We start from the raw sequence: 12,370 nt of genomic DNA on the forward strand, positions 1-12,370 counted from the left end.
AGTGGTGGGTGACATGAAGCCTGATTCTCTGCTATCGGACCTCTCTCCTCTGTCTGGGTGCCGGGGCCTAAATATCTCACAGTGGCCTGTTCCAATGGTGGGTGACATGAAGCCTGATTCTCTGCTATGGGACCTCTCACCTCTGTCTGGGTGCCGGGGCCTAAATATCTCACAGTGACCTGTTCCAGTGGTGGGTGACATGAAGCCTGATTCTCTGCTAAGACATGAAGCCTGATTCTCTGCTATGGGACCTCTCTCCTCTGTCTGGGTGCCGGGGCCTAAATATCTCACAGTGACCTGTTTCAGTGGTGGGTGACATGAAGCCTGATTCTCTGCTATGACATGAAGCCTGATTCTCTGCTATGGGACCTCTCTCCTCTGTCTGGGTGCCGGGGCCTAAATATCTCACAGTGGCCTGTTCCAGTGGTGAATGACATGAAGCCCGATTCTCTGCTATGGGACCTCTCTCCTCTGTCTGGGTGCTGGGGCCTAAATATCTCACAGTGGCCTGTTCCAGTGTTGGGTGACATGAAGCCTGATTCTCTGCTATGACATGAAGCCTGATTCTCTGCTATGGGACCTCTCTCCTCTGCGTGGGTGTCGGGGCCTAAATATCTCACAGTGGCCTGTTCCAGTGGTAAGTGACATGAAGCCTGATTCTCTGCTATGGGACCTCTCTCCTCTGTCTGGGTGCCAGGGCCTAAATATCTCACAGTGGCCTGTTCCAGTGGTGGGTGACATGAAGCCTGATTCTCTGCTATGGGACCTCTCTCCTCTGTCTGGGTGCCGGGGCCTAAATATCTCACAGTGGCCTGTTCCAGTGGTGAGTGACATGAAGCCTGATTCTCTGCTATCGGACCTCTCTCCTCTGTCTGGGTGCCGGGGCCTAAATATCTCACAGTGGCCTGTTCCAATGGTGGGTGACATGAAGCCTGATTCTCTGCTATGGGACCTCTCACCTCTGTCTGGGTGCCGGGGCCTAAATATCTCACAGTGACCTGTTCCAGTGGTGGGTGACATGAAGCCTGATTCTCTGCTAAGACATGAAGCCTGATTCTCTGCTATGGGACCTCTCTCCTCTGTCTGGGTGCCGGGGCCTAAATATCTCACAGTGACCTGTTTCAGTGGTGGGTGACATGAAGCCTGATTCTCTGCTATGACATGAAGCCTGATTCTCTGCTATGGGACCTCTCTCCTCTGTCTGGGTGCCGGGGCCTAAATATCTCACAGTGGCCTGTTCCAGTGGTGGGTGACATGAAGCCTGATTCTCTGCTATGACATGAAGCCTGATTCTCTGCTATAGGACCTCTCTCCTCTGTCTGGGTGCTGGGGCCTAAATATCTCACAGTGGCCTGTTCCAGTGGTGGGTGACATGAAGCCTGATTCTCTGCTATGGGACCTCTCTCCTCTGTCTGGGTGTCGGGGCCTAAATATCTCACAGTGGCCTGTTCCAGTGGTGGGTGACATGAAGCCTGATTCTCTGCTATGACATGAAGCCTGATTCTCTGCTATGGGACCTCTCTCCTCTGTCTGGGTGCCGGGGCCTAAATATCTCACAGTGGCCTGTTCCAGTGGTGGGTGACATGAAGCCTGATTCTCTGCTATGACATGAAGCCTGATTCTCTGCTATGGGACCTCTCTCCTCTGTCTGGGTGCCGGGGCCTAAATATCTCACAGTGGCCTGTTCCAGTGGTGGGTGACATGAAGCCTGATTCTCTGCTATGACATGAAGCCTTATTCTCTGCTATGGGACCTCTCTCCTCTGTCTGGGTGCCGGGGCCTAAATATCTCACAGTGGCCTATTCCAGTGGTGGGTGACATGAAGCCCGATTCTCTGCTATGGGACCTCTCTCCTCTGTCTGGGTGCTGGGGCCTAAATATCTCACAGTGGCCTGTTCCAGTGGTGGGTGACATGAAGCCTGATTCTCTGCTATGACATGAAGCCTGATTCTCTGCTATGGGACCTCTCTCCTCTGTGTGGGTGTCGGGGCCTAAATATCTCACAGTGGCCTGTTTCAGTGGTAAGTGACATGAAGCCTGATTCTCTGCTATGGGACCTCTCTCCTCTGTCTGGGTGCCGGGGCCTAAATATCTCACAGTGGCCTGTTCCAGTGGTGGGTGACATGAAGCCTGATTCTCTGCTATGGGACCTCTCTCCTCTGTCTGGGTGCCGGGGCCTAAATATCTCACAGTGGCCTGTTCCAATGGTGGGTGACATGAAGCCTGATTCTCTGCTATGGGACCTCTCACCTCTGTCTGGGTGCCGGGGCCTAAATATCTCACAGTGACCTGTTCCAGTGGTGGGTGACATGAAGCCTGATTCTCTGCTAAGACATGAAGCCTGATTCTCTGCTATGGGACCTCTCTCCTCTGTCTGGGTGCCGGGGCCTAAATATCTCACAGTGACCTGTTCCAGTGGTGGGTGACATGAAGCCTGATTCTCTGCTATGACATGAAGCCTGATTCTCTGCTATGGGACCTCTCTCCTCTGTCTGGGTGCCGGGGCCTAAATATCTCACAGTGGCCTGTTCCAGTGGTGGGTGACATGAAGCCTGATTCTCTGCTATGACATGAAGCCTGATTCTCTGCTATGGGACCTCTCTCCTCTGTCTGGGTGCTGGGGCCTAAATATCTCACAGTGGCCTGTTCCAGTGGTGGGTGACATGAAGCCTGATTCTCTGCTATGGGACCTCTCTCCTCTGTCTGGGTGCCGGGGCCTAAATATCTCACAGTGGCCTGTTCCAGTGGTGGGTGACATGAAGCCTGATTCTCTGCTATGGGACCTCTCTCCTCTGTCTGGGTGCCGGGGCCTAAATATCTCACAGTGGCCTGTTCCAGTGGTGGGTGACATGAAGCCTGATTCTCTGCTATGGGACCTCTCTCCTCTGTCTGGGTGCCGGGGCCTAAATATCTCACAGTGACCTGTTCCAGTGGTGGGTGACATGAAGCCTGATTCTCTGCTATGACATGAAGCCTGATTCTCTGCTATGGGACCTCTCTCCTCTGTCTGGGTGCCGGGGCCTAAATATCTCACAGTGGCCTGTTCCAGTGGTGGGTGACATGAAGCCTGATTCTCTGCTATGACATGAAGCCTGATTCTCTGCTATGGGACCTCTCTCCTCTGTCTGGGTGCTGGGGCCTAAATATCTCACAGTGGCCTGTTCCAGTGGTGGGTGACATGAAGCCTGATTCTCTGCTATGGGACCTCTCTCCTCTGTCTGGGTGCCGGGGCCTAAATATCTCACAGTGGCCTGTTCCAGTGGTGGGTGACATGAAGCCTGATTCTCTGCTATGGGACCTCTCACCTCTGTCTGGGTGCCGGGGCCTAAATATCTCACAGTGGCCTGTTCCAGTGGTGGGTGACATGAAGCCTGATTCTCTGCTATGGGACCTCTCTCCTCTGTCTGGGTGCCGGGGCCTAAATATCTCACAGTGGCCTTTTCCAGTGGTGGGTGACATGAAGCCTGATTCTCTGCTATGGGACCTCTCTCCTCTGTCTGGGTGCCGGGGCCTAAATATCTCACAGTGGCCTGTTCCAGTGGTGGGTGACATGAAGCCTGATTCTCTGCTATGACATGAAGCCTGATTCTCTGCTATGGGACCTCTCTCCTCTGTCTGGGTGCCGGGGCCTAAATATCTCACAGTGGCCTGTTCCAGTGGTGGGTGACATGAAGCCCGATTCTCTGCTATGGGACCTCTCTCCTCTGTCTGGGTGCCGGGGCCTAAATATCTCACAGTGGCCTGTTCCAGTGGTGGGTGACATGAAGCCTGATTCTCTGCTATGACATGAAGCCTGATTCTCTGCTATGGGACCTCTCTCCTCTGTCTGGGTGCCGAGGCCTAAATATCTCACAGTGGCCTGTTCCAGTGGTGGGTGACATGAAGCCTGATTCTCTGCTATGACATGAAGCCTGATTCTCTGCTATGGGACCTCTCTCCTCTGTCTGGGTGCCGCGGCCTAAATATCTCACAGTGGCCTGTTCCAGTGGTGGGTGACATGAAGCCCGATTCTCTGCTATGGGACCTCTCTCCTCTGTCTGGGTGCTGGGGCCTAAATATCTCACAGTGGCCTGTTCCAGTGGTGGGTGACATGAAGCCTGATTCTCTGCTATGGGACCTCTCTCCAATTGATATTGGTTAATTTCTTTTATTTTTTATTTTTTTAATTCATTTCCCTATCCACATTTGTTTGCAGGGGATTTACCTAAATTTTGCTGCCTTTTGCAGCCCTCTAGCCCTTACCTGGGCTATTTTACAGCCTTTTTAGTGCCGAAAAGTTCGGGTCCCCATTTACTTCAATGGGGTTCGGGTTCGGGGCGAAGTTCGGATCCCGAACCCGAACATTTTCGGGAACTTCGGCCGAACTTCTCGAACCCGAACATCCAGGTGTTCGCTCAACTCTACCTAAAAGGACTTATTTTAAGGCCGAATGCACACGGCCGTGTTATGCCAGCCTGGATTCCTGCTGACAGCAGGAGCGCACGGTGTCATTGGTTGCTATGACGCCGTGCGCTTCATGCCGCCGCTGCACTACAGTAATACACTCGTATGATCTATACGAGTGTATTACTGTAGTGCAGCGGTGGTATGAAGCGCACGGCGTCATAGCAACCAATGACGCTGTGCGCTCCTGCTGTCAGCAGGAATCCAGGTCAGCATACCACGGACTGCTCACGCCCGCGGAACACGGCCATGTGCATTCGGCCTAAGTGCAAGAACGCCATCCAAAAGTAGATAGGTTCATGACAACCATGACACAGTCATTGTACTACTGGACGCTGATTGGCAAGAAGTCAGCAAGAAGGCCGGAAAATACCTGAGTAATGGTTGGAGTTGTGGGTGTAATTGTGAACTCACGTTTAATATATATACGGTATGTCTGTACATACTTTAGATAGCTAGTTAGGCACTTCCTTCCCTACACATTAGTATGTACCCTTTGTTCCTGTCCTTTAGTTAGATCGTTAACCTCCTTTTATATTTCCCTGTACCATTAATAAATCCCCCTTTTAAGATCTAGTAGCTATTTTTGCTAATTTACTATTAACTGGCACCCCAAAACTCTGCAGATCCAACATAGCATGTGTATAAGAATTTAGCTTGAAAGTCTGCTACTCAATAACATAACAAAACATATGCTTTTCTAGACAACCCTTGTCTTCAAAGAAAAGGTACAGAGAACATTTGCAGGCAGGATGGAAACTCTTCTCCGGGTCGGGGTGGCATACAAAAAGTACAAAACAACATGCTTCCTTATATTATTGAGTAACAGACTTTATGCTGAATTTGTACATAGATTCTTTGTTGGATTATGTTCATTTGCATTGCATTCTATTTTTCTGATGTGCTTCCCACAGAACTGATGCATGTGCACCATCCAGTAATGTGCTGACCTACTGGCGTGTTTGCATCACCTATAGTTCTACTGCTTTGGCGCTGTTAGTGCAATGTCTTGCTTACTTGTACACTAGAACTGCCTAGTGAAAAGGCTCATTGTTTGTATTGGCCTCTCTAGCCAGCAGTATGACCATGCCTACTTGGTTTCACTATGCCTTCTATGAGTTTGGCTCCACCTACAACATGAAGTTCCCAATCCGCCCCTGACAGAAGTTACAATAATTTGGTCCCTTGTCATCATGTAACTCAAATATTTATAATGAAGTAGTAGCCTCTGAAAAATTCTGAAGAAAGGTCCTGCCTGGACAGAGATTCACTTGAGGAGAAACCACGCCCCCAATCAGAACTTCTCCTGAAGAAGTGATTATACTCACAGTAATGCATTCAATCACAATTTTCAGACACCATTTAGGAAGAATTCACCTGTAGTCAACAGGTGTAGTTACGTGGCAGCCCTACAGAATATGTAGTTTACAGATAATATATTCATGCAAACTCAGCTTTTTTTAAACTGTATCAACTATGTAACTCAAATTCTTTTTAATTTCACATTTTCTGTTGAACTGTTTTTGTGAAAACAACAAGGACCCCTCCACACACACACAAAGGACACTTCCCCCCAAAAAAACATGCAAGTTCATGTGCCAAATAAAATTGTTGCATTGCCAATATGTAGAGTAAATCAAGGAGTTAAATCCACTTGGATGATAATGCAGTTTTAACAGATGGCAATCTATACTTAAGTATGCAGGGTGGGCCATTTATATGGATACACCTTAATAAAATGGGAATGGTTGGTGATATTAACTTCCTGTTTGTGGCACATTAGTATATGTGAGGGGGGAAACTTTTCAAGATGGGTGGTGACCATGGCGGCCATTTTAAAGTTGGCCATTTTGAATCCAACTTTTGTTTTTTCAATAGGAAGAGGGTCATGTGACACATCAAACATATTGGGAATTTCACAAGAAAAACAATGGTGTGCTTGGTTTTAACCTAACTTTATTCTTTCATGAGTTATTTACAAGTTTCTGACCACTTATAAAATGTGTTCAATGTGCTGACCATTGTGTTGGATTGTCAATGCAACCCTCTTCTCCCACTCTTCACACACTGATAGCAACACCGCAGGAGAAATGCTAGCACAGGCTTCCAGTATCCGTAGTTTCAGGTGCTGCACATCTCGTATCATCTGAAGGCAATTGTCTATGCTGTGAAGATACGAGATGTGCAGCACCTGAAACTACGGATACTGGAAGCCTGTGCTAGCATTTCTCCTGCGGTGTTGCTATCAGTGTGTGAAGAGTGGGAGAAGAGGTTTGCATTGACAATCCAACACAATGGGCAGCACATTGAACACATTTTATAAGTGGTCAGAAACTTGTAAATAACTCATGAAAGAATAAAGTTATGTTAAAACCAAGCACACCATTGTTTTTCTTGTGAAATTCCCAATAAGTTTAATGTGTCACATGACCCTCTTCCTATTGAAAAAACAAAAGTTGGATTCAAAATGTCCGACTTCAAAATGGCCGCCATGGTCACCACCCATCTTGAATAGTTTCCCCCCTCACATATACTAATGTGCCACAAACAGGAAGTTAATATCACCAACCATTCCCATTTTATTAAGGTGTATCCATATAAATGGCCCACCCTGTAGATATTTAAGTGTATTAGGATCCACATTGTAGCATCCGTAGCTGGACAGCCAGACTACAGAGCCCACTTTTCCAATGCTCTCCACTTCTCCAAAGCTCTTAATACAATTCCCCTTCAAATCAGACCAAGGTGATACCTCAATAATTCTGTAGATACTAAACCAGGGGTATCAATCCACAATGCCCATAGTTTTTCAAATTTGGCAATAGCTCCTCTTTTCCTATAAATTATGTAACTATAATTAACAAGAACACTTTTAATTTCATTCTTTGTAGTAGGGATCGACCGATTATCTGATTTACAGATATTATTGGCCGATATTCATGATTTTCAAAGTTATCGGCATCTAACCTTGCCGATATTCCGATAATGCGTCCAGCGTTGCTCGCTCACGAGAAAACATGGCGCTTGGCGCGCCCCGCCATGTTCAGTGGCCAGAGTCAGTGGACGTGGCCGCCGCAGAGCCCAATAAATTGATTGCGCCCCCCCTCCCAGGATTAAAGTCATTGGTGGCAGTGGCCACAGGGTCCCTCCCCAACCTAAGTAATTTCATTGGTGGCAGTGGCAGTTCTGGTCGGAGCTCCAGGAGTGTAATCGCGAGGCTCCGATTAGTAACCATGGCAGCCAGGACGCTACTGAAGCCCTGGCTGCCATGGTGAGCTCCCTGCTACTATGCACAGGGCAGCAGGAACAGTGTAAGATCCTATTCACCCTAATACAGCTCTATTAGGGTCAATAGGGAATATCGGTATAAGTTATTGGCTATCGGCCTGAAAGTTCACAGGGTATCGGCTCTAAAAAAATCGATATCGGTCGATCCCTACTTTGTAGGGTCGGAAAGCAATTTTTTTCAATTGAAGTACAGTAGCTATGTAACTATTGTAGTCAGAGACTGTGGGTACAGCAGGGGAAGTTATCTCAGTAGAACTAATTGTGATCCTGAATTCAAGAAGATATGTTGCACTGTAAATGTTAATATTCTGTCTATGTCAAAGAGATTAAAAATACCTTAATTCTTCTCCTATGTTTTATTTTTTGTACACTTTTATCTGCGGGTCTGATCGTCTTATCAGCTTTTAAAAATTCTTCATATCTAAAAGAGAAACAGAGTGAACAATTGACCTTTAATTTTAGTATGAAGTTAGAGGAGTAGTTATTAATCACAGCCAAACGCTATATGGTGATGACATGTGAAATCATTTAAGTTGGTACACAACAGAAAATGTGTCTATGTTTACTACAGTTACAGTTGAAGCAAATGTTCACGGACATTTTACAGCATAGATTAAAGGGTTTGTCCAGCCTTAAAAAAGAACCCCCACAAAAAATATTATTCTCTGACCTGCTAGAAAGGTACATGACAATCTGTAGTGAATGTAATCTTCTCATCAGTGACTGTATTTGTGAGCTATCCCCTCCCATGTAATTTTTAGCTGTGTCGTGACCAACTCTCGGATCTCCAACTGACACAAGGCAGGAAGTGAGTTACTTCTCTATTCATTCCTACAGGACTGACATTGAGGCTCCCATAGGAATACATAGAGAAACTGACTTCCTCTGCACACATAAGATGCTGTCTAAGTCTATTTTCACACTCGTATTTTGGCTTTCTGTTTGTGAGATCCATTCAGGGCTCTCACAAGCAGTCCAAAACAGATCAGTTTGCATTCTGATGCATTCTGAATGGAGAAGGATCCGCTCAGAATGCATCAGTTCAGTCTCCATTCCGCCTTGGAGACGAACACCAAAACGCTGCTTGCAGTGTTTTTGGTGTCCGTCTGATGAAACTGAGCCAAATGGATCTGTCCTGGCACAGAATGTAAGTCAACGGGGACGGATCAGTTTTCACTGACACAGTCTGGCACAATAGAAAACTGATCCGTCTTGGCTATGTTAAAGATAATACAAACGGATAAGTTCTGAATGGATGCAGACAGTTGTATTATCTGAACGGATCTGTCCATGACGAATCCGCACAAAATGCGAGTGTGAAAGTAGCCTTATTTGGAAACTTTGATTGCTGATCACAGGACACAGCTGAGAAGCAGAAGGGAGGGGATAACTAACAAATACAGTCACTGGTAAGAAGATCACATTCACTACAGATTACATCACTGAAGATAAGGAAAAGGCAGAGTTACTAAATAGCTTTGTTTATACAAAAAAAGAGAAAGGAGCTGATATCTGTGTTGCCGGGGCTGTTAGTACATCCAGTAATATACTCAATTGGCTAACTGTAGATATGGTCCAAGATAAGTTAAATAAGGTAAATGTGAACAAGGCTCCGGGTCCAGATGGATTACACTAAAGAGTGCTTAAAAAGCTAAGTCATAGTCATAGCTGTGCCTGTTTATAATTTTTAAAGATTCTCTAGGTACTGGTTCAATGCCAAGTGATTGGCGCAAGGCAAATGTGATGCCCATATTCAAAAAAGGATCTAGGTCCTTCACAGGTAATTATAGGCCAGTTAGTTAAACTTCTGTTATGGGAAAAATGTTTGAAGGACTATATACAGGAGTATGTCAGTGTAAATAATATTATAAGTGATAACCAACATGGATTTACCAAAGACAGAAGTTGTCAGACTAACCTGATTTGTTTTTATGAGGAGCTGAGCAGTAGCCTGGACAGAAGGGGGCTGTAGATGTAGTGTTTCTGAATTTTGCAAAGGCTTTTGATACTGTCCTTCATAGACATTTAATAGGTAAAGTAAGGTCTATAGGCTTGGAAAGTATAGTTTGTAATTGGATTGGAAACTGGCTGAAGGACCGTGTCCACAGAGTTGTGGTCAATGATTCCTATGCAGATTGGTCCCGAGGTTATAAGTGGTGGACACACACGAATGAGGTGGGGGGCGGCACAGCCACACAGACAATTAGCGCTGACAGTCAACACGACTCCCACGGCTGACGAGGACACACACTGTCGGTGGTGCACAGCTGGACGTAGCAGGTAAAGTGCATATGGTACCAGTGTAGAAGAGAAAAATAGACATCGGCACTCACAAGTGTGTTGAAATAGTAGCGGTTTATTCCATAATCAAGTGTGGCAGGGGGCGGACAATTCTGAAGCACGCATCAAACAGCGACGGCCGTTTCGCGCTACACGCGCTTCCTCGGGCTGTGCGTCACTGCGTGCTTGCGCATTGCTCCTTTTAAATCCCGGCGCAGACCGTTGTCATGGGAATAGACAACAAGACTGCGTCCGCATAAAAGCGTAAATCAAAATACAAAAAACTGTATACATGTAACAAAACGGTTATAAGCAATAAGCAAAATATTTACAGTAGGTGAACCCGATTTTGTGTCAATCTCGCTGTATTTCTCGGCGAGATTGAGCACATACGAGCCCCATCGCGGGAGCCAGCGCCGAGCTGGCTTGCCGCGATGGAGACAGAGCCGTCATAGAAGCGACGGGAGATCCGACTTGGATTCCCGCCAATTCTACACGTGTGCGGCGTTTGTTATGAATCCTGAGGGGGAAGTCCCCGCCGGATTTTAAATAAAAATCCGGCCTGGGTCCCGCCCTCAGGAGCATACCGGGCCCTTAGGTCTGTTATGGGTTGTAAGGAGAGCCCCCCCTACGCCGAAAAAAACGGCGTAGGGGGTCCCCCTACAATCCATACCAGACCCGTATCCAAAGCACGCTACCCGGCCAGCCAGGAAGGGAGTGGGGACGAGCGAGCGCCCCCCCCCCCCTCCTGAGCCGTACCAGGCTGCATGCCCTCAACATGGGGGGTTGGGTGCTCTGGGGCAGGGGGCGCACTGCGGCCCCCCCACCTCAGAGCACCCTGTCCCCATGTTGATGAGGACAGGGCCCCTTCCCGACAACCCTGGCCGTTGGTTGTCGGGGTATGCGGGCGGGAGGCTTATCGGAATCTGGGAGCCCCCTTTAATAAGGGGGCCCCCAGATACCGGCCCCCCACCCTAAGTGAATGAGTATGGGGTACATCGTACCCCTACCCATTCACCTGCAAGAAAAGTGGTAAAAACACAAATAAACCACACAGTGTATTAAAATATTTTATTTTTCTGCTCCGGAGGCCGCCCCCTGTCTTCTTTATTAGCTCTTTTACCAGGGGGGGGCTCTTCTTCTTCCGATATCCCGACGGGTCTTCTCCGCTATCCGGGGGGGTCTTCTCAACTCTCCGGGGTTCTCCTTCTGTCTTCTCCTTCTGTCTTGTTGTCTCCTTCTGTCTTCTGTCTCCGGGGTTCTCCTTCTGTCTTCTCCGCTATCCGGGGGGGTCTTCTCAACTCTCCGGGGTTCTCCTTCTGTCTTCTCCTTCTGTCTTGTTGTCTCCTTCTGTCTTCTCCTTCTGTCTTGTTGTCTCCTTCTGTCTTCTGTCTCCGGGGTTCTCCTTCTGTTTTCACCTCTCTCTGTTGTTGACTCGGCGCACCCCGGTTCTTCGTCTCGCGAGACTCGGCGCACCCCGATTCTTCGTCTCGCGAGACGAAGAACCGGGGTGCGCCGAGTCAACAACAGAGAGAGGCGAAAACAGAAGGAGAACCCCGGAGACAGAAGACAGAAGGAGACAACAAGACAGAAGGAGACAACAAGACAGAAGGAGAAGACAGAAGGAGAACCCCGGAGAGTTGAGAAGACCCCCCCGGATAGCGGAGAAGACAGAAGGAGAACCCCGGAGAGTTGAGAAGACCCCCCGGATAGCGGAGAAGACCCGTCGGGATATCGGAAGAAGAAGAGCCCCCCCCTGGTAAAAGAGCTAATAAAGAAGACAGGGGGCGGCCTCCGGAGCAGAAAAATAAAATATTTTAATACACTGTGTGGTTTATTTGTGTTTTTACCACTTTTCTTGCAGGTGAATGGGTAGGGGTACGATGTACCCCATACTCATTCACTTAGGGTGGGGGGCCGGTATCTGGGGGCCCCCTTATTAAAGGGGGCTCCCAGATTCCGATAAGCCTCCCGCCCGCATACCCCGACAACCAACGGCCAGGGTTGTCGGGAAGGGGCCCTGTCCTCATCAACATGGGGACAGGGTGCTCTGAGGTGGGGGGGCCGCAGTGCGCCCCCTGCCCCAGAGCACCCAACCCCCCATGTTGAGGGCATGCAGCCTGGTACGGCTCAGGAGGGGGGGGGGGGGGGGGGCGCTCGCTCGTCCCCACTCCCTTCCTGGCTGGCCGGGTAGCGTGCTTTGGATACGGGTCTGGTATGGATTGTAGGGGGACCCCCTACGCCGTTTTTTTCGGCGTAGGGGGGGCTCTCCTTACAACCCATAACAGACCTAAGGGCCCGGTATGCTCCTGAGGGCGGGACCCAGGCCGGATTTTTATTTAAAATCCGGCGGGGACTT

The 12,370-nt window shown here is 48.4% G+C and overlaps 1 protein-coding gene across 1 annotated transcript in view; it reads right to left on the reverse strand.

The window, feature by feature from the left end:
• Positions 1-12,370, reverse strand: part of ARID4B (AT-rich interaction domain 4B) — a 557,657-nt gene that overhangs the window by 200,173 nt on the left and 345,114 nt on the right. Inside the window, exon 18 of the mRNA XM_040429305.1 lies at positions 8,068-8,152. Coding sequence (XP_040285239.1) covers positions 8,068-8,152 — 85 coding nt within the window. The remainder of the gene's footprint in view (positions 1-8,067; positions 8,153-12,370) is intronic.

The sequence above is a fragment of the Bufo bufo genome, chromosome 4 (genome assembly GCF_905171765.1).
Source record: "Bufo bufo chromosome 4, aBufBuf1.1, whole genome shotgun sequence".
Classification (NCBI taxonomy): domain Eukaryota; kingdom Metazoa; phylum Chordata; class Amphibia; order Anura; family Bufonidae; genus Bufo; species Bufo bufo.